The sequence below is a fragment of the Hyla sarda genome, chromosome 3 (assembly GCF_029499605.1).
Source record: "Hyla sarda isolate aHylSar1 chromosome 3, aHylSar1.hap1, whole genome shotgun sequence".
NCBI lineage: Eukaryota > Metazoa > Chordata > Amphibia > Anura > Hylidae > Hyla > Hyla sarda.
In genome coordinates this window covers 199,935,138-199,962,697 of record NC_079191.1, presented here as the reverse complement: position 1 = coordinate 199,962,697, position 27,560 = coordinate 199,935,138, and the positions used below count along the sequence as shown (strand labels likewise).

The 27,560-nt window shown below is 45.1% G+C and overlaps 2 protein-coding genes across 4 annotated transcripts in view; both read right to left on the bottom strand.

Moving 5' to 3' along the window:
* The window catches only part of SMAP1 (small ArfGAP 1), a gene marked incomplete in the record, with an annotated part of 190,881 nt that extends 185,879 nt beyond the window's left edge, over positions 1–5,002 (bottom strand). For 2 of the 3 annotated variants that reach the window (XM_056565839.1, XM_056565840.1), the window contains 1 exon segment: positions 4,615–5,001. In XM_056565839.1, the coding sequence (XP_056421814.1) occupies positions 4,615–4,732 (118 nt within the window). 3 annotated transcript variants of the gene reach the window in all.
* A 3,463-nt stretch (positions 5,003–8,465) lies between these two features.
* On the bottom strand, positions 8,466–19,709 carry SDHAF4 (succinate dehydrogenase complex assembly factor 4). The gene is made up of 3 exons (XM_056565837.1): positions 19,551–19,709; positions 14,451–14,603; positions 8,466–8,699 (listed from the first exon to the last, which is right to left on the bottom strand). Exons 1-3 carry the CDS (start codon positions 19,618–19,620, stop codon positions 8,590–8,592), a joined length of 333 nt encoding a protein of 110 aa, XP_056421812.1. The 5' UTR covers positions 19,621–19,709; the 3' UTR covers positions 8,466–8,589.
* Between the last annotated feature and the right edge of the window lie 7,851 nt (positions 19,710–27,560).

The window sequence follows — 27,560 nt, the reverse complement described above, 5'->3', positions numbered from 1 at the left end:
CAAACAAGTTCCAAACATATTCAAGCTGTCCTGCAGACTCAGGAAGCAACAGTGTCAGCGCAGACTATCTGTCAACATTTAAATGAAATTAAACGCTATGGCAGGAGACCAAGGAGGACCCCACTGCTGACACAGACATAAAAAAGCAAGACTACATTTTGCCAAAATGAACTTGAGTAAGCCAAAATCCTGCTGGGAAAATGTCTTGTGGACAGATGAGACCAAGATAGAGCTTTTTGGTAAAGCACATCTTTCTACTGTTTACCGAAAACGGAATGAGGCCTACAAAGAAAAGAACACAGTACCTACAGTGAAATATGGGGGAGGTTCAATGATGTTTTGGGGTTGTTTTGCTGCCTCTGGCACTGGGTGCCTTGAATGTGTGCAAGGCATCATGAAATCTGAGGATTACCAGTGGATTTTGGGTCGCACTGTTTGGTGTGACATTGTGTCCAATTTCCTTTTTTTCCTCCCTTTTTCAGTTTAGTTCCAATACACCCAAAAGGGAATAAACATGTGCATAGCAAAACATGTGTTACTGCAATCCTTTTCTGTGAGAAATACTTCATTTTCTAGAAACATTTCAGGGATGCCAACATTTACAGCCACGACTGTACATTGAATAGCCATTTATTTATGCACATCACCCAATATGTCCCCTTGTCGCTGCTACTCCTTGTATATTCTCGGTGCCCTCAGCAGAACACATTAAGATTTTTTAAATAAAAGTAACTTACAAATCTATAGAACTTCCTAGTACCAGTTGATTTTAAAATACCCCCCCCCCCTCTGGAGTACCCCTTTAACCCTCCATAAACCACACAATGCTATCAGCAGCTCATACATACATATGAACACAACAGATATGGCCATGAGGAAATGGAGAATATAAAACAGCCACCCTGAAATGGTCCTTGTAATGGGATTTCATTTCTATAATGTTCAGAGAATCTGCGGCAAGACTATTTTTACCTCCCGCACCCATCAGAACAGGGGAACATAAATACCAGGCTACATCTGCTGGAGACAAGGAACATTATCAGCTTCCTGCAAACAGGGTCAGACACAGACCACATCATCAGGCCATCTTCATCATCCAGTAAGTCAAGCTATAGTATGATCCGGATTATTATACATCAATAGGAAAACCGCTGGAAAATGGGTAAATGTAAGAGACTTCCATACACAGCCCTCTAAAAGGACAATTTACATTCTTCTAGTTAAGACAGTGCATCATGTCCCTAAAGCAGTGTTTCTCAACTAGGGGGCCTCCAGGTGTTGCAAAACTACAACTCCCAGCATGCCCGGACAGCCTTCGGCTGTCCGGGCATGCTGGGAGTTGTAGTTTTGCAACATCTGGAGTAGTAATCGACCGATTATTGGTTTGGCCGTTATTATCGGCCGATAAGCACAACTTTTTACATTATCGGTATCGTCAATTACCTTGCCGATATGCCAATAATGCCCCACCCCAAGACCGCCGCCTAGGGATCGACTGATATCGTTTTTTTAGGGCCGATACCGATACTCTGTGGAGGTTAGGGCCGATAGCCGATAACTTATACCGATATTCCGGTATAAGTTATCGGCTATTTATACCCCCGCGACACCGCTGTAGATCATTGATTTAAAGCGGGCGCTGCACTGCAGTAGCTTTTGCGGTGCCATAGGCTGCCGCAGCTGCCGCCACCACCCGCTTCTCTCCCCCTACCTGTCAGGGTGGTCCGGGCCATCCATCCTTCCTGTAGTGTCCGGGGGCATTCCGGGTGGAGGGTGAACCGGTCCGGGCTGTCCTTCTCCGGAGGTCATCTTCTCCACTCCGGGCAGGCTCCGGCCTAGTAACGCAGCATAGACGCTGCTGCGCAACGACGCCCGTGCGCAGCGACGCACCTGACGTCACGGCGTCTATGCAGCGTACTAGGCCGGAGCCTGCCCGGAGTGGAGAAGATGACCTCCGGAGAAGGACAGCCCGGACCGGTTCACCCTCCACCCGGAATGCCGCCGGACACTACAGGAAGGATGGATGGCCCGGACCACCCCCATTACGGGTAAGTTAAAAAAAATTTTATTGACTCGGAGGGTGGGGGAGGGGCCCGACCGGTATAGCGGTATGGGCAAAAATCCATACCGTGGGAGAAAAAAAAACGGTATCCGGTTCATACCGGTATACCGCCCAGCACTACGTTGGGGGGTGCGACGCGCGTGCGGCGAGTCGGGGCAGTCGCGGTGCGGTGGCTGCGGTGCGGGGCATTATCGGCTTATCGACAAGGTAATTGCCGATACCGATAATGCCCAAAATCGTGATTATCGTCCGATAATATCGGCCATACCGATAATCGGTCGATCCCTACCACTGCCCCATTGCCTCCCCCATCCCCGGTTTTATCATTACCTGTTCCCGGGGTCCGCGCTACTTCTGGCTCCTGCGTCATCCTGCGCTATTGCTGTGCGCTGCGCAATGGCGAGTGACGTCCTCAACGCGACATCACCATCAGTACGCACAGTGACAGCTCAGGACGCCGCCAGAGCCAGAAGTAGCGCGGACCCCGGGAACAGGTCATTATAAAACCGGGGATGGGGGAGGAAATGGGGCAGAAGTTGGACTAGGGAGGACCCCAGGACAGGCAGGGGGAGAGAAGCGGGTGGCGGCTGTCACTGGCCCTGCAAAAGCCACTGCAGTTCATTGATTTAAATGCGCCCGATTTAAATCATTGATCTGCAGCGACTTCTGCGGGGCCGGGGGGGGGGGGGGGTAATAGCCTATAACTTACACCGGAATATCGGTATAAGTTATCGGCTATCGGCCTCAAAGTTCACATATTATTGGTATTGGCCCTAAAAAATCTATATCGGTCGATCCCTAATCTGGAGGCACCCTGGTTGGGAAACACTGCTCTAAAGCCTAGTCATTATATACCGATCTGTCACAACACACACACAGTAAGAGACAAGAGGTAAGTCCTTCTTGTGCCACCTTAGCAGCTCTGACCCATCCAGGCATAGCCTCCACAAGACCTCTCAAGGTGACCCTTGGTATTTGGCACCAACATAAGTAGCAGATCCAAGATGTGAGTGCCAACTCTTGGACCTGCACCTATGTTTGGAATGAGGACCCCTTAACCACAATAAACCTGGGTGCAGAAGGCAGAGGTGTCTGGGATTACAGAAGAATAGAAGTGAATGGAAATACAGAAGGAGTATAGGATGCTGCTGTAATCTCAGCCACCTCGTCCCGCTGTATTCTGTTTGGTATACCTTTCCCCTGCAGCGCCCCTAGAGGCAAAAAGGTATTTTTTTTTATTTTTATTTTTTTTATTGCATTCTCAGTATTAGAATTGTATTCTAGGATTTGTTTGACTTAAAGGACATCTGAAGTGCAATATAACTTATCCCCTACGATGGATAAGTTATAGACGGCGGGGGGTCCAAGCGCTGGGGCCCCCGGGATCTTTTGGACGGGGCCGCAGCAGTATGCTGGAAAGGGGGCTGCTGACACGCCCCCTCCATGTACCCCATAGAGATACATGGAGGGGGCATGTCTTTTGAATAGGGGATAAGTTATGTTGCGCTGGAGTACTCCTTTAAAGGGGTACTCCCGTGGAAAACTTTCTTTTTTTTTTTTTTAATCATCTGGTGCCAAAAAGTTAAACAGATTTGTAAATTGCTTCTATTAAAAAAAATCTTAATCCTTCCAATACTTTTTAGGGGCTGTATACCAGAGAGGAAATTCTTTTCTTTTTAGCTGTCTCTTCTGTCACGAGCACAGTGCTCTCTGCTGACATCTCTGTCCATTTTAGGAACCGTCCAGAGCGGCATATGTTTGCTATGGGGATTTTCTCCTAGTCTGGACAGTTCTTAAAATGGACAGAGATGTCAGCAGAGAGCGCTGTGCTTGTGATGTCAGCAGAGAGCTCTGTGTTCCAAAAAGAAAAGAATTTCCTCTGTGGTATTCAGCAGCCAATAACTGCTAGAAGGATTAAGATTTTTTAATAGAAGTAATTTACAAATCTGTTTAACTTTCTGGCACCAGTTGATTAGAAAAAAAAGGTTTTCCATGGGTGTACCCCTTTAAGGTACCCCATACACCAGTGTTTCCTAACCAGGGTACTTCAAGCTGTTGCAAAACTACAACTCCCAGCATGCCCGGACAGCCTTCGGCTGTCCGGGCATGCTGGGAATTGTAGTTTTGCAACAGCTGGAAATGAAAACTGAAAACTTTATTCCTTGTTGATCATCAACAACACTGGAACAGCATCTTTATGTGGAACATGGAGTGGGTAAACGGGTCTCCCTCCGCTATTACCGAAAAGCCACACAATACAAATGGATGCCCAGAGAAACCAATGCCAACTTCCCACACTGACTGGCAGCTATGCCACTCTGCCAGACCCCATGACCCAACCTGAGGACTCATCCCAATGATCACGATACATTCCATTATCAATGAGTCATGTGACACCTAGCTCTACACCTTATAATTAGCAGCAGTGACGTCACGTGTCATGGGATGCCACAGATAAATGCCATTCCTGAGCTCACAGCAGGACATGACCCCCCCCGGGGGGCTGACACACATACTGGGAGGTACACCTGACATTCAGGGGGCACTCTTACCCTTAGCCTCGCAGTCAGCGCAGTACTTGTTGTCCTCCTCCCGGAGCATTCGGGACAATATGGCCTGGTGCTGTTCGTTCAGCTTCTGGGCCTTCTCCCTCTCGGATCGTGTGGTCATGTCTGCGGGGGGACTCGGGTGACGGTGACAGCTGTGGCGGGGTGGAGGTCAGAGAGCGGCAGTGACGGTGCATACAGTGTACGGCACGGCGGGTACAGCAGACACAGGCGCTCCCCGTGCAAAGCGAGATGGACCGGGCAGAGAAGAAACACGGCAGCCCCCGCTCACTCCTGTCTCACTGTCACACACGACACTTCCGGGAACCTTACTCCGTGACGTCACTCTCCTCGTCAGTCAGCGAATCCAGCCTCACCCGGCGTGCTGACGTCAATCTCCTCCATCTGGTCCCCTCCCCATCCGGTAAAGGCCCCGCCCCTCCGGCTACTTCATAGTAGTGACTGGGCAGTGGAGTGAAGTGGGCGTGGCCCGGGAATCACCTGAGTGACGTGTCCAGGACCCCCTGTCCCAGACGCTCCCGTGCTATTCACAGGAGCTGTCTTTTGTAATCACCACAGAATATAGTTTACTATTGTTTACCCTGTATTATGTTAGTGTTTTCTAAGCAGGGTGCTTCCAGCTGTTGCACAACTACAACTCCCAGCATGCCCAGACAACCTTTGGCTGTCTTAAAGGGGTACACTGCAGGAAAACATTATTATTTTGTTTTTATCAACTAGTGCATAAAGTTAAACAGATTTGTAAATTACTTCTATAAAAAAAAAAAATGTTAATCCTTCCAGTACTTATCAGCTGCTTATATGCTCCACAGAAAGTTCTTTTCTTTTTAAATTTATTTTCTGTCTGAACACAGTGCTCTCTGCCAACACCTCTGACCATGTCAGGAACTGTCCAGAGTAGAAGCAAATCCCCATAGCAAACCTATACTGCTCTGGAGAGTTCCTGACATGGACAGAGGTGTCAGCAGAGAGCACTGTGGTCAGACTGAAATTTTTTTTTAAACTTCCTGTGGAGCATGATAAGTACTGGAAGGATTAAGATTTTATTATTTTTTTTTCTTTATAGAAGTCATTTACAAATCTGTTTAACTTTCTGGCACGTTAAAAAATAAAAAATGTTTTCCAGTGGAGTACCCCTTTAACACATAAGTTCATGTCTTCCCTTTCCAATACATTTTAAATGAGTATATGTGGGGTATACATGAGCATCCTGATAAGTGATGCCAACATATACAGCGGTGTACTGGCAGTGGTGCTATTTACTTTAATGACCACTAGTGACTAGATTTGGTCCATTTCCCATACTTACACCTTTATTTAGCGACAATTAAGTAAACGTATAAGTGTGGGCCACCTCCCGTATGTGCTGGCACTCCGCCTTAATAGGATGCAGACATATACCCTGCCCATATTGTCCAGCTGTGATGTGAACATCCCATAAGTGACAGGATACACCAAATTGCAGGCTGGCACCAAGTGGTTCTAGGTGAAATGACTGGCACTGAAGTGGGCAGCTTGTTATTGGTTTAGACTCAGTTTTTTTTCCCCCCAGAAAAAAAAGGGGGTTATGTTAAACTGATAAATGCCAAAAGAACAAACTGCTGCTCTATGCCAGACAGCATAATCTTTTCCCCATTGACTTATATTAAAAAACAAAATTTGATTAAATATAACAAAACACTGACCATACCAAATCTGTTTTGCTAATGTTTGAACAAATTTATGCATATAGTAAAGTTTAATGGACTGCAATGGATACAGTGTAAGGCTGGGTTCACACCACGATTTCTTAAATACGGTTCCCGTATACGGTTTTGAGGAGGGCAGGGCTTAATTGCGGCGCCCGCACTCAGCCGTATTCGGGAACCGTATTTAATACAAGTCTATGAGCCGACCGGAGTGAACCGCAGCCTCCGGTCGGCTTCGTTTTCGGCCGTATGCGGTTTCCCGACCGCAAGCAAAAACGTGGTGTGAACCGAGCCTTCCAGTGAACCTGTCAGGTATTTCTATCTAAGCGCAGGGTGCTCTATCCACAGCTACTGTGTACTTGCAGCTTCCATAGTCTTAGACCGGATTCCCACGGCAGAATTTCTGCACTGAATTCTGCATGAATTTATACAGAAATTCTGCAGTGTGAATGGGACATCGGAACCTATTGAAGTGTATTGACTATAAATTCATGCAGAATTCAGTGCAGAAATTCTGCCGTGTAAATCCAGCCTAAGGCTATGTTCACATGGTGGAATGCCTGCCCAGAAAAAGTCCGTGCAGACATTTCACAGACAGCGAAGCACTGGCAGAACATGCTGGCGCTAGGACCACCCCGAAATGTGCTGGTTCTTAGACGGCAATGCATTTCCTTGCAGAATCCGCAGAATAGGAGTAGACATGTTTTAATAAATAACCTTTTAATAAAGATTTTCAGCAATAAAATGGGATGAAGGAGGGTGGATTCAAAAAGGAGAAGGGAAAAAAGGGGGGGGGGGGAATAAGGTTTTATTTTTATTATTTTTATTATTATGTTTTTTCAGTAGGGAGATTACCCCTATGATGCTGTAAAAAATATGATAAGATTTGGTAGCAGTGTTGATCTTAGATAAAGCCCCTTTGCAGTTCTGTCATACCACCCTATGGAAAAGAACTGAATAGGTAGTTAACTTTGTTTTTTTAGAGAATCTATGCTATGACATACCAATATAAACGCTATGGACACTGCTGAATGTGTTTTTGTAACACCAAAATAACATTTCAAATTTGCTCAGTTTCTCTTCTGCAGCCGGCATGGCTTGACATAGTGCAGACTGCTCTGTCTGGCCAGAGCGAAACCTATCATGCTGTCTGGCCAGAGTGAAACCTATCATGCTGTCTTGCCAGAGTGAAACCTATCATGCTGTCTGGCCAGAGCGAAACCTATCATGCTGTCTTGCCAGAGTGAAACCTATCATGCTGTCTGGCCAGAGTGAAACCTATCATGCTGTCTGGCCAGAGCGAAACCTATCATGCTGTCTGGCCAGAGTGAAACCTATCATGCTGTCTGGCCAGCTTCTCCCTCTTCTCTACCTTCACATCACCATTTTGCTATACAGTTCCCGTATACTGTTTTGTATAGGAAAACCTCCCATGCAAAAACTTATGTAACAAGATGCATGCGGTTGTGTAAGTTTTTGGTTGTGTACGGTTTTGTGCATTTTTTTTTACCATACACAAATCTGCAGTCTACTACGGTTTTGTCTCCTGTTTAAAACCCGTGTACATTTTTTTTTTCTTTACATTGAAGTCAATGAAAAACGGATGTGTCTACAGTGCCATACGGTTTTTGGGATATGTTTTTTCTTGTACATGGCAAACCACGCCTACTTTCCTTGAAATTTCAATAAAACACTTGGAACTTTATTGCCCTAAAAAGTTAACCAAAAAAAAAATGATACATTTTTTTATTACAAAAACTGATGCAACAGGACCTCTAAATTCAAACTGCATACGGTTTAAAATGGCGTGCAGTTTCATTTTAGAGCACACGTTTGCATACAGTTTTGTCAGTTTTTAGGGGATACGTTCTATATATATATATATATATATATATATATATATATATATATATATACACAGTACAGCAAAATTGTGATGTGAATGCACCAGTTAAAGACCACATGAAGTAAGTGCTATTGTTTCAGTCCTTCCTGCTTGGTATTTCTTCGGGGGTGTTTGGGAAGGAAATACATGGCATGCTATGATAATATAAGGCTGTGCCAGTTTCTAATAGAAGGTGGCTGCCATCGTGAAGATCTTTATATACATGTTTTTTCCATTGCATTTACAAACATAAGCATTACAGCTCAAGTTGTAATAAGTCGTTTATTGTTCTACATTTAATCTATACATTTTTCACATGTTATTGTTTGATTGTTGGTGCTGACATATATAATGCTGCCATTAACCATTACACATTTATTACTGGTACTAGAAGTCTATACATCTCCCCTTTCTCTCCCAGTCTCCATAGCGAGTAGGTTCTGGTCCCCTAGGGCCACCTTTCTCTTTTGTAATAGGGTTGATACCATCTGGAAATCCTAGAAAAAAATAAAAAAGGATGATGAAAAAGATGATGTCTGTTGTCGGTTCAGAATTCCAGATATAGAATTTGTTTAGTCAGCAATTATTAAATATATAAATAAAAGAGTTTAGTTTATTCTGTCTTTATTCAAGCTTTTATTAGGGAAGGGGTTAATGGGAGGGGGTTATTTTTTATTATTATTATTATCATCATTATTTATTTTTTAAACACTTTTTACTTTTTGTTATAGCTCCCATAGGGAGCTGCCATAGGGTATGTGCACACACACACACACACTGCTATACACATGGGAGGGTATGTGCAGAGCACCTGAGGCTGCTGCAGGACTTGCAGGACCCACCCGCAGGCATTGTACCTGACCACCCACGCGGGGATCCCTATGCAGGGCTCTAGCCCCAAGTCAACACCAACATTCATCTGCTTGGGAAATATGGAGTGTTGGGACCTAAATATGGATGAGTCTGGTGCTGTAGGATTACTCAGAGAAAGGATTATTTTTTATTAATACCCAAATATTTGCAAATATGGTATAATACTTTAAAAGGGAACATGTACATGTAGCAGGTTTGTTACTTTTGTTGCTGTTTCAGCAACCAGCACCTGGGATTTCTGCTCCACATTTTATGAAAAAAACTGAAATTTTAGATAAATTGGTATCTAGATTAGTGTCTCCCAACAAGGGTGCCTCCAGCTGTTGCAAAAATACAACTCCCGGCATGCCCGGACAGCCAAAGGCTGTCCGGGCATGCCGGGAGTTGTAGTTTTGCAACAGCTGGAGGCACCCTGGTTGGGAAACAATGGTTTATATACTTCAAAATTAATGACTTTTATTCTACAACAGGTATATAAATGAATGTCTCTGTGGTGTGAAATAAGACATCTCATGCATTCTGCCAAGCGTCTGCTGTAGGATGGACTCTCCTTGAAGTGGATGCTGAATAATTAAGAAAGGTCATCCTGATGAGACTACAGATCTGTTTCTCTCTAAGAAATAGATTGAGACACTTAAGACAATGCTACACAGACACTACAATCCCTTTCCATCATATACTGGGCTCGATGCTTGAAATGGACCATCTTGAGTGATTTACAAACTGTACATACAGACCATTGAAAAAACATTTTAGAATGATTAAAGCGAAACTCCAGCCAATACATTATAAGGGAAGGTCACACGTATTTGACACTGCAGAAGCACTACTGACAACCCCTATCAGCCTCCTACTTTGCCTGTGTGTCCTGGTTTGTCTGCTCGTAGCAACAATACACCGCTACGAGCAGACACAGACTGAGCAAGTCGCACACATGCGCAGTGTACTCAGACATCGTGGTCGCTCCCTCCGCTAGGCCGTGCAGCCGCGATGTCTACGTCTGCTCGTAGCGGTGACAAACCAGGACACACGAGCAAAGTAGGAGGCTGACTTTAGGGATGGTCAGTAGCGCTTCCGCATGCGTCAAATTCGCTGCGGATGCACTGTGTGTGACCCCATGTAACTTCTTACTTGATTCTTAGAAAAGGATGGTACAACCTGGCTGCCATCTTGATTAAGGCAAGAACTCTGGTAATGACCCATCTTATATAGAGAGGTGTTACTAGATCGCATATTTATACGTTTTATTTAAAATTCTCAACAAGACAGAAAGAGCCACAAATTGAAGTCTAAGGGCTCATTCACACTACAGATTTTCAGGGTGGAATACAGTCCAGAAAATATGGTGCAGCATCTTCCCATTGTTCTCAATGGCATTCTGTTGCACCATTCACACTACATAATTTCTGTGGCGGACATTCCCCCGCGGATATTCCCCCGCGGATATTCCGGACTCAAGACTCTGCTGTAAGAATGAACATGTTAAAGGAGATTTGTAGTGCAATATAACTTATCCCCTATCGGAAGGATAGGGGATAAGTTATAGATCGCAGGGGGTCCGAGCGCTGGGGCCCCCCAAGATTTCCTGTACGAGGCTGCAGCAGTATGCTGGAAAGGGGGCGTTCCGTCCCCACATGATGCGGCGGCCGGCACGCCCCCTCCATGTACCCCATAGAGATATATGGAGGGGACGTGTCTGCCGCGGCTTTCTGCTGGGGACGAAACTGCACTTCCTGCAGACTGCCGCGGCCCCGTCCAGGAGATCCCAGTGGGCCCCAGTGCTCGGACTCCCCACGATCTATAACTTATCCCCTATCCTTTGGTTAGGGGATAAGTTATGTTGCGCTGGAGTATGCCTTTAATTCTTTCAGTGGAATGCGCTCAGAAATGCACTGACGACTATTGAGACGGCACATTTCAGAGCCATCCTAGTGCTGGTTTGTTTTGCCAGCACCCGCTCAAATCAAATCTCCGCCCACAATATCTCCAGGTGAGGATTCCGTAGTGTGAATGAGCCCTAAGGGTATGTTCACACAGCAGAATTTGTGCGGAATGTCTGCACAGAATATTTTGCTGCAGCAGAGTCCTTTTGAATTCAATGGGATTCTGCTGCACTGTTCACATGGCAGAATTTCGGCGCCACATGTTTCTGCCGTGAAAATTCCAAGTCCGACGTCCACAGAAAGAATAAACATGTCTATTTTTCTGTGGAAGTCACAAGGAAGTGCATTGTCGTCTATGAGACCGCACATTTCCGAGCGGTCCTAGCAGCCGCCAGATTAGTCAAAAATGCGGAACGTCCACACGTTTTCCATGCGGACATTTCACACATTTTCCTCCATGTAAACCTGGCCTAAGGGTCCTTAGAGCAGTATCTAAAGCGCGGTCCTCAAGTACCCCCAACAGGTCATGTTTTCTGAATTTCCTTAGTCCTTCACAGATGATATAATTATGGTCAGTGAATCAGACATAACCACAATTACCGTATATACTCGAGTATAAGCCGAGTTTTTCAGCACGATTTTTCGTGCTGAAAACACCCCCCCCCCCCCCCCCGGCTTATACTCGAGTGAACTCTCCACCCGCAGTGGTCTTCAACCTGCGGACCTCCAGAGGTTTCAAAACTACAACTCCCAGCAAGCCCGGGCAGCCATTGGCTGTCCGGGCTTGCTGGGAGTTGTAGTTTTGAAACCTCTGGAGGTCCGCAGGTTGAAGACCACTGCAGCCTTCGACATCATTCAGCCCACTCTCACCCCCTTTAGTTCTGTACAGTACTCGCCTCCGCTCGGCGCTGGTCCGGTGCTGCAGGACTGTCCGGTGAGGAGGTCGTCCGGTGGGATAGTGGTTCCGGGCTGCTATCTTCACCGGGGAGGCCTCTTCTAAGCACTTCGGGCCCGGCCCCAGAATAGTCACGTTGCCTTGACAACGACGCAGAGGTACGTTCATTACCAACGTCCTTCTGCGTCATCGTCAAGGCAACGCCTCTATTCTGGGCCCGAAGCGCGGAGAAGAGGCCTCCCCGGTGAAGATAGCAGCCCGGAACCACTATCCCACCGGACCACCTCCTCACCGGACAGCCCTGCTGCACCGGACAAGCGCCGAGCGGAGGCGAGTACTGTACAGAACTAAAGGGGGTGAGAGAGGGCTGGATGATGTCGAAGGCCGCAGTGGTCTTCAACCTGCGGACGTCCAGAGGTTTCAAAACTACAACTCCTAGCAAGCCCAGACAGCCGATGGCTGCCCGGGCTTGCTGGGAGTTGTAGTTTTGAAACCTCTGGAGGTCCGCAGGTTGAAGACCACTGAGGGCGGATAGTTCACAAGAGGATGATGACAAGAGGATGATGACAGGGGGATGATGACAAGGGCATGATGAAGGGGGGGTGTGGGATGATGAGGGTCTGGATGATGACAGGGTGATAATGATGAGGATGTTAATGACGGGGGTCTGGATGATGACAGGGGGGGATGATGTATTTCCCACCCTAGGCTTATACTCGAGTCAATACCTTTTCCTGGGATTTTGGGGTGAAATTAGGGGCCTTGGCTTATACTCGGGTTGGCTTATACTCGAGTATATACGGTAGATCACCTGTGAAAGACTAAGGAAATCCTGAAAACATGACCTGTTGGGGGTAATTGAGGACCGCGCCTTTGAGGATGTTCTTTTGCAGTGCAGTGAAGCATGTGGTGAAGCCAAAACCTGGTCTGGATCAATGAGTTAGTGCAGTTTTGAAGCCAAAATTAGGCATTAATTGAACTCATTATGATCCACATCTGGGTTTGATTGCCTGCATAAAATCTGCAGCCGGCTTATTCCAATTACCGTGTTGGGAGATGCAGTGACTGTGGAACCCCCCAACATGCTCTAAGTACTAGGGCACAGCGACGTACATGTATGTTGCGTGTCCTCTAAGGGTTAAAGAAGTTCATTAAAGGAGTACTCCTCTGCTCAACGCTGGAGCTGGGAGCTCGTGATGTCATAGCCCAGCCCCCCTCAATGCAAGTCTATGGGAGGGGCGTGACAGCCCTCCCATAGAGGGGACGGGGCTATGACGTCACAAGCTCCCAGTGCCGGTGTGAGGTGGAAATTTGCGCCCCGTAGATCCATGCGTCCGCTCCTCCCCCAGCTCTCCGAACATTTCCGAAGCTAGAGCTGGGGGAGGGCAGAGCAAGGGGAGGGAGGAGGTTCACGCCCCCTCCCTCATCTACCCTCCCTGAGCTCGGCTGGACGCAGATCTCTACGGCATGCCCCCTCCCTGAGGACATAGATCGGCACGGCAGGTCCCCTCCCTCATTTCCCCCAGCAGATCTCCACGGCAGGTCCCCTCCCTGAGGACGTAAATCGCCACGGCAGGTACCCTCCCTCATCTCCGCTCCCTGAGGACGTAAATCGCCACGGCAGGTCCCCTCCCTCATCTCCCCTCCCTGAGGACATAGATCGCCACGGCAGGTCCCCTCCCTCATCTCCCCTCCCTGAGGACATAGATCGCCACGGCAGGTCCCCTCCCTCATCTCCCCGAGCTGAGGACATAGATCGCCACGGCAGGTCCCCTCCCTCATCTCCCCGAGCTGAGGACATAGATCGCCACGGCAGGTCCCCTCCCTCATCTCCCCGAGCTGAGGATGTAGAGCAGTGCTCCCAATGAGCTCTATGTGTAAAGTGGGACATACTGTAAGGACTAAAGGGGGACAAACTGTCGAGATCTACGTCCTCAGTTCCGGGAGATAGAGGGGGCGTGTACTTCTCCCCGTAGAGATCTGCGTCCAGCCGAGAACCTCCTCCCTCCCCTTGCTCTGCCCTCCCCCAGCTCTAGCTTCGGAAATGTTCGGAGAGCTGGGGGAGGAGCGGACGCATGGATCTACGGGGCGCAAATTTCCACCTCACACCGGCTCCAGCGTTCGGAACAGTTTTTCCAAACGCTGAGCAGCGGAGTACCCCTTTAACATCAGGAGACCACATCACAGAACCCACTTTATAAAATACTGCCAAACATGTCCTGAAGAAATTCACCAGACTTCACTTTAGTAATGTTCCACTGTGTCAAGATTTATCAAAACCTGTACAGATGGCCAGTTGCCCATAGCAACCATTGCTTGTTTCATTTTTCAGAGGCCTTTTTAAAAATAAAAGAAGTGATCTGGTTGCTATAGGCAACTGCTCCACTTTTCCTCTGCACAGGTTTTAATACATCTCTCCACATAGAGAGTGATACACTGACATCCAGGGAGAGTCACCTGACCAGGTGGAATTTTAATAAGGTGCTTTGCATATTTTCTTCCCAGAATTCCTAGTGGAATTGGCATAAAAGTCTCCGCACACCGCGCTCTCCTCAGAGAACACACCCCCTGACTGTGCTGCACCCCCACACACTCACTTTCTAGTGGTTCTCTCTCTGTAGCAGCTTGTTCCGTTTCATCCAAACGTCCTTGAGGTGTCTTTGGTTTCTTTAAGGGTGGCTTTGTAGAGCCGCTACCTTGAGTTGGGATATTGCTACCTGCTCTTACCCAACCCAGTTTTCCAGCAGATACTGTAACAGGAACACAAGAGGTTAACATTCATTTCAATATTGCAAGGTTTATTCACATGTACAGTGTCCTGCGCATATCTAGTGTCAGCAACGGGGTCCCAGCATTTTTTCATTACAACGGTAGCTGTAGACTCTTCGCACCCTGTGTAAGAGGGACCTTATAGGACCATTATTATTATAGTTATATGCTGATTGGATGAATCACTTTGAGAACATTCACGTTGTCTTACCTGTCTGTTTTATAGGTAGGGGATCCATGACACCCCACTAGTAATTGCTTGCCATTATTGGTCATTTCCTAAAGTAGTGGTCTGAAACCTTGGCTAGCAAAACTACAACTCCCAGAACACTCTGTCAGCCACAGATCCGCATACAAATCTCTGTTCTCGGAGGTATCAAAGCTTCCATTTCATGGATTCTATCTGAAGACTAATAACAGACCAAACTGACTTCAAGATGTCAAATACAACCAGGGCCGGCCCTACAATGGGTCCTGCTGGGTCCACTGGTCCCAGGCCGCACCTTCACAGGGGCTGCAAATTGCCACCCCAAGAAGATTTTTGACCTCTTCATGACCCATGACGGACCTATCCACTGTGGAAGTAGCCGGAGGACTTACCGCTCTTCCTCTGCTGTCCATGGCTGCCCAAAAATGTCCACTTGCAAAAGACATTAGGGATTAAAATCTGTGCAGAGGAAAAGCTAACAGTCGCCCATAACAACCGAGCAGATCGCTTCTTTCATTTTTAAAAGAGGCTCGGAAAAATAAACAAAGCAATCTGATTGGTTGCTATGGGCAATTAGTCAACTTTTCCTCTGAACAGATTTAATAAATCTCCCCCATTAACAACGGCAGATCCCCTAGACCAGGCATAAGCAACCTTTGGCACTGCAGATGTTTTGGACTACATCTCCCATGAAGCTCTTACAGCCGCCAAAATGCTGACAAAGCATCATGGGAGATGTAGTCCAAAACATCTGCAGTGCTGAAGGTTGCCTATACCTGACCTAGACACACAAGCTGCTATGGTACCTTCCCCAGACTGTGCAAGCCTACAGGAGGGGCAATTCTAAATTTGTCCTAAATCGGTAATTTGATTTCCTGTTGGTGGTGGTAAAAACCCTTTTAACAAGTTATAATATGAAATAAGGATGAAAAGTTCTATCAGACTGTTCAAGTGATCGGGAACATACAGCAAGACACATATACAGTTCCAGACTATTGGGGCTGTGGAGAGAAACATTGCCATAGCAACCAATCAGATCGCTTCTTTTATTTTTAACAAGGCCTCTATAAAATGAAAGAAGCGATCGGATTGGTTGCTATGGGCAACTGGGCAAACTTTCCTCTGCACAGGTTTTGATAAATCTCCCCCTATGTGTAATGTACCAACACTTTTAAGTCACGTTCAGTCCATTGACATAAATGGACATGGTGCAGGTATGACTAGGTTCACACTGCCGTTCTGCTCCAAACAAGTTGGGCCCGACGGATCCAAGTGGACAGAGTTCATCGGGTGTCCGGTATTTTAGGGGAGTTGTGCCGGGAGAAAAAAAAAAGATCAGGCGCACTATTTATTTTTTTTCTTTCTCCACCCAACTCTTGACCTGACAGACTGAACGTCGGAGCGCCCTTTACCAGACCACAATGGCCGTGTGGAATTAGCCTATTCTACTGGTATATACAGACATGTCCCCAAAATGTAAGCTACTTATTTCATGTCAAACTTGCCTAAGGAACAATCAGCCCAATACACACAGCAATGTCACAGTACAGGGATAATACACACAGCAATGTCACAGTAAAGGAATATTTTACACCGTGACGACACAGTACAGGGATAATACACACAGTGACGTCACAGTACAGAGATAATACACACAGTGATGTCACAGTACAGGGATAATACACAGTGACGTCACAGTACAGGGATAATACACACAGTGACGACACAGTACAGGGATAATACACACAGTGACGTCACAGTACAGGGATAATACACACAGTGACGTCACAGTACAGGGATAATACACACAGTGACGTCACAGTACAGGGATAATACACACAGTGACGTCACAGTACAGGGATAATACACACAGTGACGTCACAGTACAGGGATAATACACACAGTGACGACACAGTACAAAGATAATACACAGTGACGACACAGTACAAAGATAATACACAGTGACGTCAAAGTACAGGGATAATACACACAGTGACGTCACAGTACAGGGATAATACACAGTGACGTCACAGTACAGGGATAATACACAGTGACGTCACAGTACAGGGATAATACACAGTGACGTCACAGTACAGGGATAATACACAGTGACGTCACAGTACAGGGATAATACACAGTGACGTCACAGTACAGGGATAATACACAGTGACGTCACAGTACAGGGATAATACACAGTGACGTCACAGTACAGGGATAATACACAGTGACGTCACAGTACAGGGATAATACACAGTGACGTCACAGTACAGGGATAATACACAGTGACGTCACAGTACAGGGAAAATACACAGTGACGTCACAGTACAGGGAAAATACACAGTGACGTCACAGTACAGGGAAAATACACAGTGACGTCACAGTACAGGGAAAATACACAGTGACGTCACAGTACAGGGATAATACAGTGACGTCACAGTACAGGGATAATACAGTGACGTCACAGTACAGGGATAATACACAGTGACGTCACAGTACAGGGATAATACACAGTGACGTCACAGTACAGGGATAATACACAGTGACGTCACAGTACAGGGATAATACACAGTGACGTCACAGTACAGGGATAATACACAGTGACGTCACAGTACAGGGATAATACACAGTGACGTCACAGTACAGGGATAATACACACAGTGACGTCACAGTACAGGGATAATACACACAGTGACAATACACACAGTGACGTCACAGTACAGGGATAATACACACAGTGACGTCACAGTACAGGGATAATACACACAGTGACGTCACAGTACAGGGATAATACACACAGTGACGTCACAGTACAGGGATAATACACACAGTGACGTCACAGTACAGGGATAATACACACAGTGACGTCACAGTACAGGGATAATACACAGTGGCGTCACAGTACAGGGCTAATACACACAGTGACGTCACAGTACAGGGCAAATACACACAGCGATGTCACAGTACAGGGATAATATACACAGCAATGTCACAGTAAAGGAATAGTTTACACCGTGACGACACAGTACAGGGATAATATACACAGTGACGTCACAGTACAGGGATAATATACACAGTGACGTCACAGTACAGGGAAAATACACACAGTGATGTCACAGTACAAAGATAATACACAGTGACGTCACAGTACAGGGATAATACACAGTGACGTCACAGTAAAGGGATAATACACAGGGATGTTACAATACAGGGATAATACACAGTGATGTTACAATACAGGGATAATACACAGTGATGTTACAATACAGGAATAATACACAGTGATGTTACAGTACAGGGATAATACACAGTGACATTACAGTACAGGGCAAATACACACAGTGACGTCACAGTGCAGGGCAAATACACACAGTAACGTCACAGTACAGGGATAATACACAGTGATGTTACAGTACAGGGATAATACACAGTGATGTTACAGTACAGGGATAATACACAGTGATGTTACAGTACAGGGATAATACACACAGTGACGTCACAGTACAGGGATAATACACAGTGACGTCACAGTACAGGGATAATACACAGTGATGTTACAGTACAGGGATAATACACAGTGACATTACAGTACAGGGCAAATACACACAGTGACGTCACAGTGCAGGGCAAATACACACAGTAACGTCACAGTACAGGGATAATACACAGTGACGTCACAGTACAGGGATAATACACAGTGACGTCACAGTACAGGGCTAATACACACAGTGACGTCACAGTACAGGGATAATACACACAGTGACGTCACAGCACAGGGATAATACACACAGTGACGTCACAGTACAGGCATAATACACACAGTGACGTCACAGCACAGGGATAATACACACAGTGATGTCACAGTACAGGGATAATACACAGTGACGTCACAGTACAGGGATAATACACAGTGACGTCACAGTACAGGGATAATACACAGTGACGTCACAGTACAGGGATAATACACAGTGACGTCACAGTACAGGGATAATACACAGTGATGTCACAGTACAGCGATAATACACACAGTGACGTCACAGTACAGGGATAATACACACAGTGATGTCACAGTACAGGGATAATACACACAGTGATGTTACAGTACAGGGATAATACACAGTGACGTCACAGTACAGTGATAATACACACAGTGATGTTACAGTACAGGGATAATACACAGTGACGTCACAGTACAGGGATAATACACAGTGACGTCACAGTACAGTGATAATACACACAGTGACGTCACAGTACAGTATGCTGACTTGTGTCATACTTCTTATTGACCTTGATGGGACTTACAGGGCCTGTGTCTTGGATGCTTAAGTCCCTAGCAGCCCCTGGTAGTGCTCATGCTGCTTTATTTCAGCTCAGTGAAGTGAGGCCATCAATACGTTTAGCGCAGACAATCTACCATAGAATTAGGCTGGGTTCACAATACAGACACTATTTCCCCAAATGACACTTGTCAGTTCAGAGCCCTGCATCAGTGTATTATCCCAGTGTGACAACTGCTGAGCTAGGACTGCAGAATCAGATCATCATCCAAGGTGTGAACACAGCCCGACCAGACCTGTCAGCTCTGCATCACATCTCCATACTCCTGTATAGTTCACAATCCCCGACCAGACATCTGCAGCTCCTCACAGTCCTCTTACACCTGTCATTCCACTTCTGAGCTGATGTTACAGTGTGCCAGTCCTAGAAACATGTGGTAACTCACGTGGGTGGGAGCGCAGTAGGACCCCTGCGGCCCCGGTGCATCTGCATAGCACGTCCCTCATAGCACACATACTGCAACTCTACCAAAGGACAACACACATCCTACTGAGCTATAGGACCTTTCATGATGTCATGTCATGTGATCAGTCACGTGTGTGGGAGGAGGCAGGCTGTGCTGTTGGAGGAGTATTATGTGATGTCAGGGTTATATAAAAGTGTTCTCACGAGCACGTGATGTGTGCACGCGCGTGTGCCACCTGCTGTGTGTAACGTAATGCTGCACTACATGCTTCATATACACAACTCTACATTGTGGACAATACACTAACACAGCTCTGCACTACATGCTTCATATATACACAACTCTACATTGTGAACAATACACTAACACAACTCTACATTGTGAACAATACAATAACACAACTCTACATTGTGAACAATACACTAACACAGCTCTGCACTACATGCTTCATATATACACAACTCTACATTGTGAACAATACACTAACACAACTCTGCACTACATGCTTCATATACACACAACTCTACATTGTGAACAATACACTAACACAACATGCTTCATATACACACAACTCTACATTGTGAACAATACACTAACACAACTATGCACTACATGCTTCATATATACACAACTCTACATTGTGAACAATACACTAACACAGCTCTGCACTACATGCTTCATATATACACAACTCTACATTGTGAACAATACACTAACACAGCCCTGCACTACATGCTTCATATATACACAACTCTACATTGTGAACAATACACTAACACAGCCCTGCACTACATGCTTCATATATACACAACTCTACATTGTGAACAATACACTAACACAGCCCTGCACTACATGCTTCATATATACACAACTCTACATTGTGAACAGTACACTAACACAGCTCTGCACTACATGCTTCATATATACACAACTCTACATTGTGAACAATACACTAACACAACATGCTTCATATACACACAACTCTACATTGTGAACAATACAATAACACAACTCTGCACTACATGCTTCATATATACACAACTCTACATTGTAAACAATACACTAACACAACATGCTTCATATACACACAACTCTACGTTGTGAACAATACACTAACACAAGTCTGCACTACATGCTTCATATATACACAACTCTACATTGTGAACAATACACTAACACAGCTCTGCACTACATGCTTCATATATACACAACTCTACATTGTGAACAATACACTAACACAGCTCTGCACTACATGCTTCATATATACACAACTCTACATTGTGAACAATACACTAACACAACTCTGCACTACATGCTTCATATATACACAACTCTACATTGTGAACAACACACTAACAACTCTGCACTACATGCTTCATATATACACAACTCTACATTGTGAACAATACACTAACACAGCTCTGCACTACATGCTTCATATACACGAATCTACATTGTGGACAATACACTAACACAACTACGCACTACATGCTTCATATATGCACAACTCTACATTGTGAACAATACACTAACACAGCTCTGCACTACATGCTTCATATACACGAATCTACATTGTGGACAATACACTAACACAGCTCTGCACTACATGCTTCATATACACACACAACTCTACATTGTGAACAATACACTAACACAACTCTGCACTACATGCTTCATGCACACACAACTCTACATTGTGGACAATACACTAACACAGCTCTGCACTACATGCTTCATATACACCCAACTCTACATTGTGAACAATACACTAACACAGCTCTGCACTACATGCTTCATATACACAACTCTACATTGTGAACAATACACTAACACAGCTCTGCACTACATGCTTCATATACACACAACTCTACATTGTGAACAATACACTAACACAACTCTGCACTACATGCTTCATACACACACAACTCTACATTGTGAACAACACACTAACACAGCTCTGCACCACATGCTTCATGTACACACCTAGCTCTACACTATGAGGAATACACCACAGCTCTGCATTGCATGCTTCATGTACTCAGCAGTAGGCCAGCAGATATGTTTCAATGGTACCTGAACATATACTGTGGTATACCCAGAGATATCCATTATGTAACATTTGTCAGGTTGGGCTTGTTTTTGTAGGATAGAAAAGTTCTGCATACACTGCTTTTCTGTACCACAAACTGCAGCCGGGACACATACAAACTCAGCACTGCTCCCTGCCAGAGAGTTTGTCTGTGTCCTGGCTGCAGTCTGAGATTTAGGACTCCAGCATGAGTCTGAAATCTATTGGAAAAAAAAAAAAAAGGACTGGTAGGGAGATTAAATAGAAAGAAGCATTTTTAATAACATGCTATTGGAAAGTTATTCTGCATACATTAATCTATTATATATCTAAAGTTTTTTTTATTTTTTATGAAAGGTACCCCTTAACCTTATCCTGTTCAATATGTACATCCTGTTCAATGTATGCAATCCTTGAACAACAGTTTGAGGGTGCATATTGTTGTGCGAGATGTGTGCTAGTTGTCCGTTTGGAAGCCCAGATCCTGCATCTAGAGGGGCGACTGGCAACAATGAGAAGCATTAACAACATGGAGAGGAGTCTCATGCTCACTGAGCAGGCACTCTCGGGAATAGAGGTGGGGGAGGACAGTGGGACGGAGTTGCAGGACAGTCAGGCAGTTAGCTGGGTTACAGTTAGAAAGAGGGGTAGGGGAAAAAGTGTCAGGGAGGCTAGTTCTGAACTGGCACACCCCAACAAGTTTGCCCAGTTGGCAGATGAGGGGGATGCCATTACAGAGCTAGCAGAACTGCAGCAGGATACCGCCTCTGACCGCCAGGGGGGTGTCTGCTCCAGTAAGGAGGGAGGGAGGAGTACAGGGCAGGCCAGACAGGTACTAGTGGTGGGGGACTCAATTATTAGGGGGACAGACAGGGCAATCTGTCACAAAGACCGGGATCGCCGAACAGTGTGTTGTCTGCCTGGCGCACGAGTTCGGCACATCGCGGATCGGGTTGACAGGTTGCTGGGCGGGGCTGGAGAGGACCCAGCAGTCATGGTACATATTGGCACCAATGACAAAGTAAGAGGTAGGTGGAGTGTCCTTAAAAATGATTTCAGGGACTTAGGCCGCAAGCTTAAGACAAGGACCTCCAAGGTAGTCTTTTCTGAAATACTACCAGTACCACGAGCCGCACCAGAGAGGCAGCGGGAGATCAGGGAGGTGAACAAGTGGCTCAGAAGCTGGTGTAGGAAGGAGGGGTTTGGGTTCATGGAGAACTGGGCTGACTTCGCTGTCGGTTACCGGCTCTACCGTAGGGACGGGCTGCACCTCAATGGGGAGGGTGCAGCTTTGCTTGGGGAGAAGATGGCTAGAAGGGTGGAGGAGTGTTTAAACTAGGGACTTGGGGGGAGGGAACCTACAGCAAAGAGGGGGAAGATAGTGTAGATAGAGAGGTGGGAATTATAAATGTACCTGGGGGTGGAGTGGAGGGAGGGGTTAGAATAGTTAATAGGAATAGGCTTCATGGGAAAATAAAACTTACACCCTTGAATCCCATTAACCCCAATAACATAAAGGATGGAAATGTAAAGTGTATGTTCACAAATGCCAGAAGCCTAGCAAATAAAATGGGGGAGCTTGAGGCCTTGATACTGGAGGAACATATTGATATAGTTGGGGTCACTGAGACATGGCTGGACTTCTCGCATGACTGGGCTGTCAATCTGCAGGGGTTTACATTGTTTCGCAAGGATAGAATGAACAGAAAAGGTGGTGGAGTCTGTCTGTATGTAAGAAGTGGTATGAAAGTCAGTGTGAACGATGCCATAGTGTGTGATGATTCTGAGGAGGTGGAATCACTGTGGGTAGAATTACAAAAGGAGGGAAATACTGAAAAAATAATATTTGGTGTAATCTACAGACCCCCTAATATCACTGAAGAGATAGAAGTTCGGCTTCATAAACAAATAGAGAGGGCTGCCCGGGCAGGTACAGTGGTAATAATGGGAGATTTTAACTATCCAGATATAGATTGGGGCCGGGGGCTGGCTAAAACTACAAAGGGGAGAAAATTCCTAAATTTATTGCAGGATAATTTTATGGGCCAGTTTGTGGAGGACCCAACAAGAAGTGATGCCTTGTTGGATCTGATCATTTCCAACAACGCAGAGCTGGTTGGTAATGTAACTGTGCGGGAAAACCTTGGTAATAGCGACCACAATATAGTTACTTTTGACTTAAAATGTAGAAAACAAAGACAGGCGGGGAAGGCAAAAACATATAACTTTAAAAAGGCAAACTTCCCTGGGCTGAGGGCTGCACTACAGGACATAGACTGGGGGGAGGTGTTCTCAAATACTGATACAGAAGGTAAATGGGACATCTTTAAATCAACTCTAAATAACTATACAGCTAAATATATACCAAAGGGGAACAAATATAAACGATTGAAACTAAATCCTACATGGCTGACACATGATGTTAAAAGAGCAATAAACAACAAAAAAATAGCCTTCAAAAAATACAAATCTGATGGGTCAGCTATAACATTTAAACAGTACAAGGAGCTTAATAAAATCTGTAAAAATTTAATAAAAACAGCAAAAATTCAAAATGAGAGACAGGTGGCCAAAGAAAGCAAAACTAATCCTAAATATTTTTTTAGATATATAAATGCAAAAAAACCAAGGACAGAGCATGTAGGACCCCTTAATAATGATAATGGGGAGGTTGTCACGGGCGATCAAGAGAAGGCGGAGCTACTGAATGGGTTCTTTAGTTCTGTATACACTATGGAAGAAGGAGCTGACATTGGCCAGGTCAGTGCTGGTAACACATCATGTAATGTACTGAACTGGCTTAATGTAGAGATGGTACAAGGTAAGTTAAGTGATATAAATGTAAGCAAATCCCCAGGACCGGATGGACTACACCCAAGAGTTCTTAGAGAGGTAAGTTCAGTAATATCTGTACCCCTGTTCATGATATTTAGAGATTCTCTGGTGTCTGGTATTGTGCCAAGGGACTGGCGCAAGGCGAATGTGGTGCCAATCTTCAAAAAGGGCTCTAGGTCTTCCCCAGGCAATTATAGACCGGTAAGTTTAACGTGCATTGTGGGTAAATTGTTTGAAGGACTTGTAAGGGATTACATACAGGAATACATAGGGGATAATTGTATTATAAGTGATAGCCAGCATGGGTTTACTAAGGATAGAAGTTGTCAAACCAATCTAATTTGCTTTTATGAAGAGGTGAGTAGAAGCCTTGACAGAGGAATGGCTGTGGATATAGTGTTTCTGGATTTTGCTAAAGCATTTGATACTGTCCCTCATAGACGTCTGACAGGTAAGTTAAGGTCTTTGGGTTTGGAAATTTTAGTTTGTAACTGGATTGAACACTGGCTCATGGATCGTACCCAGAGAGTGGTGGTCAATGATTCGTACTCTGATTGGTCCCCGGTTATTAGTGGTGTACCCCAAGGTTCAGTACTGGGCCCGCTGTTGTTTAATTTATTTATCAATGATATAGAGGATGGTATTAACAGCTCTGTTTCTATCTTTGCAGATGACACCAAGCTTTGTAGCACGGTACAGTCTATAGAGGATGTGCATAAGTTACAAGATGACTTGGATAGACTAAGTGTCTGGGCATCCACTTGGCAAATGAGGTTCAATGTGGATAAATGTAAAGTTATGCATCTGGGTACTAATAACCTGCATGCATCGTATGTCTTAGGGGGGATTAAACTGGCAGAGTCACTGGTAGAGAAGGATCTGGGTGTACTTGTAGATCACAGACTACAGAATAGCATGCAATGTCAGGCTGCTGCTTCCAAAGCCGGCAGGATATTGTCATGTATCAAAAGAGGCATGGACTCAAGGGACAGGGACATAATACTCCCCCTTTATAAAGCATTGGTACGGCCTCACCTGGAATATGCTGTTCAGTTTTGGTCACCTGTCCATAAAAGGGACACTGCGGAGTTGGAAAGGGTGCAGAGACGCGCGACTAAACTAATATGGGGCATGGAACATCTTAGCTATGAGGAGCGATTAAAGGAGTTACAATTGTTTAGTCTTGAGAAGAGACGTTTAAGGGGGGATATGATAAACGTATATAAGTATATTAATGGCCCATACAAAAAATATAGAGAAAAACTGTTCCAGGTTAAACCCCCCCAAAGGACGAGGGGGCACTCCCTCCGTCTGGAGAAAAAAAAGTTTAGTCTCAAGGGGCGACACGCCTTCTTTACCGTGAGGACTGTGAACTTATGGAACAGTCTACCACAGGAACTGGTCACAGCAGGAACAATTAACAGCTTTAAAACAGGATTAGATACATTCCTGGAACAAAATAACATTAATGCTTATGAAGAAATATAAAATCCCATCCCTTCCCCAATATCGCGCCACACCCCTACCCCTTAATTCCCTGGTTGAACTTGATGGACATATGTCTTTTTTCGACCGTACTAACTATGTAACTATGTAACTATGTAACTATGTAACCTCTTAAGGACCGGGCGTTTTTCGTTTTTTGCTCTTTCGTTTTTTCCTCCTTACCTTTAAAAAATCACAACTCTTAAAATTTTGCACCTAAAAATCTGTATTGTGGCTTATTTTTTGCGTCACTAATTCTACTTTGTAATGATATCCGTAATTTTACCCAAAAATCTACGGCGAAACGGGAAAAAAATCATTGTGCGACAAAATTGAAAAAATACAGCCATCTTTTAACTTTTGGGGGCTTCCGTTTCTATGTAGTACATTTTTCGGTAAAAATGACACCTTATCTTTATTCTCTAGGTCCATACGGTTAAAATGATACCCTACTTGTATAGGTTTGGTTTTGTATTGCTTCAGAAAAAAATCATAACTACATGCAGGAAAACGTATACGATTAAAATTGTCATCTTATGACCCACATAACTTTTTTATTTTTCCGTCTTTAGGGCGCTATGAGGGTTAATTTTTTGCGCCGTGATCTGAGGTTTTTGTCGGTACCATTTTTGCATTGATCAGACTTTTTGATTGCTTTTTATTCATCTTTTTATGATATAAAAAGTGACCAAAAATACGCTATTTTGGACTTTGGAATTTTTTTGGCGCGTACGCCATTGGCCGTGCGGTTTAATTAGCATATATTTTTTCAAATCGGACATTTCCGCAAGCGGCGATACCACATATGTTTATTTTTGTTTTTATTTACACAGTTTTTTTTTATTATTGGAAATGCCGGGTGATTCAAACTTTTATTCGGGGAAGGGATAATTCAAAGGGTTAATGTTAATTTTTTGACACTTTTGCAATATTATAGCCCCCTATTGCATTTACTGATCTTTAACTGTGTTTAATGCATCTCCATAAGGAGCTCAAGCCTGGATCTCAGGCTTGAAGCATTCAACCGGCGATCGGACTGCAGGAAGGAAGGTAAGAGACCTTCCTCCTGTAGTACAGCTATTCAGGATGCCGCGATTTCACTGCGGCGATCCCGAACAGCTCCTTGAGCTAACCGGCACTTTTTACTTTCACTTTTAGCCGCATGGCTCAGCTTTGAGCGCGCAGCTAAAAGGTTAATAGCGCGCTGCACCGCGATCAGTGTCGCGCGCTATTAGAGGCGGGTCCCGGCTTCACTATGACGCCGGGCCTGCCGTGATATGATGCGGGGTCACTGTAGAACCCCGCGTTATATCACGGGAGCGGGACCAAGGACGTACTCATACGTCCTTGGTCCTTAAGAGATTAAGGACCCGGGGTTTTTCAGTTTTTGCATTTTCGTTTTTTCCGCCCTACCTTTAAAAAATCATAATTTTTTCAATTTGCACCAAAAAATCCATTTAATGGCTTATTTTTTGCGCCACCAATTCTACTTTGTAATGACATCAGTCATTTTACCCGAAAATGTACGGCGAAACGGAAAAAAAAAATCATTGTGAGACAAAATTGAAAAAAAACACACCATTTTGTAACTTTTGGGGGTT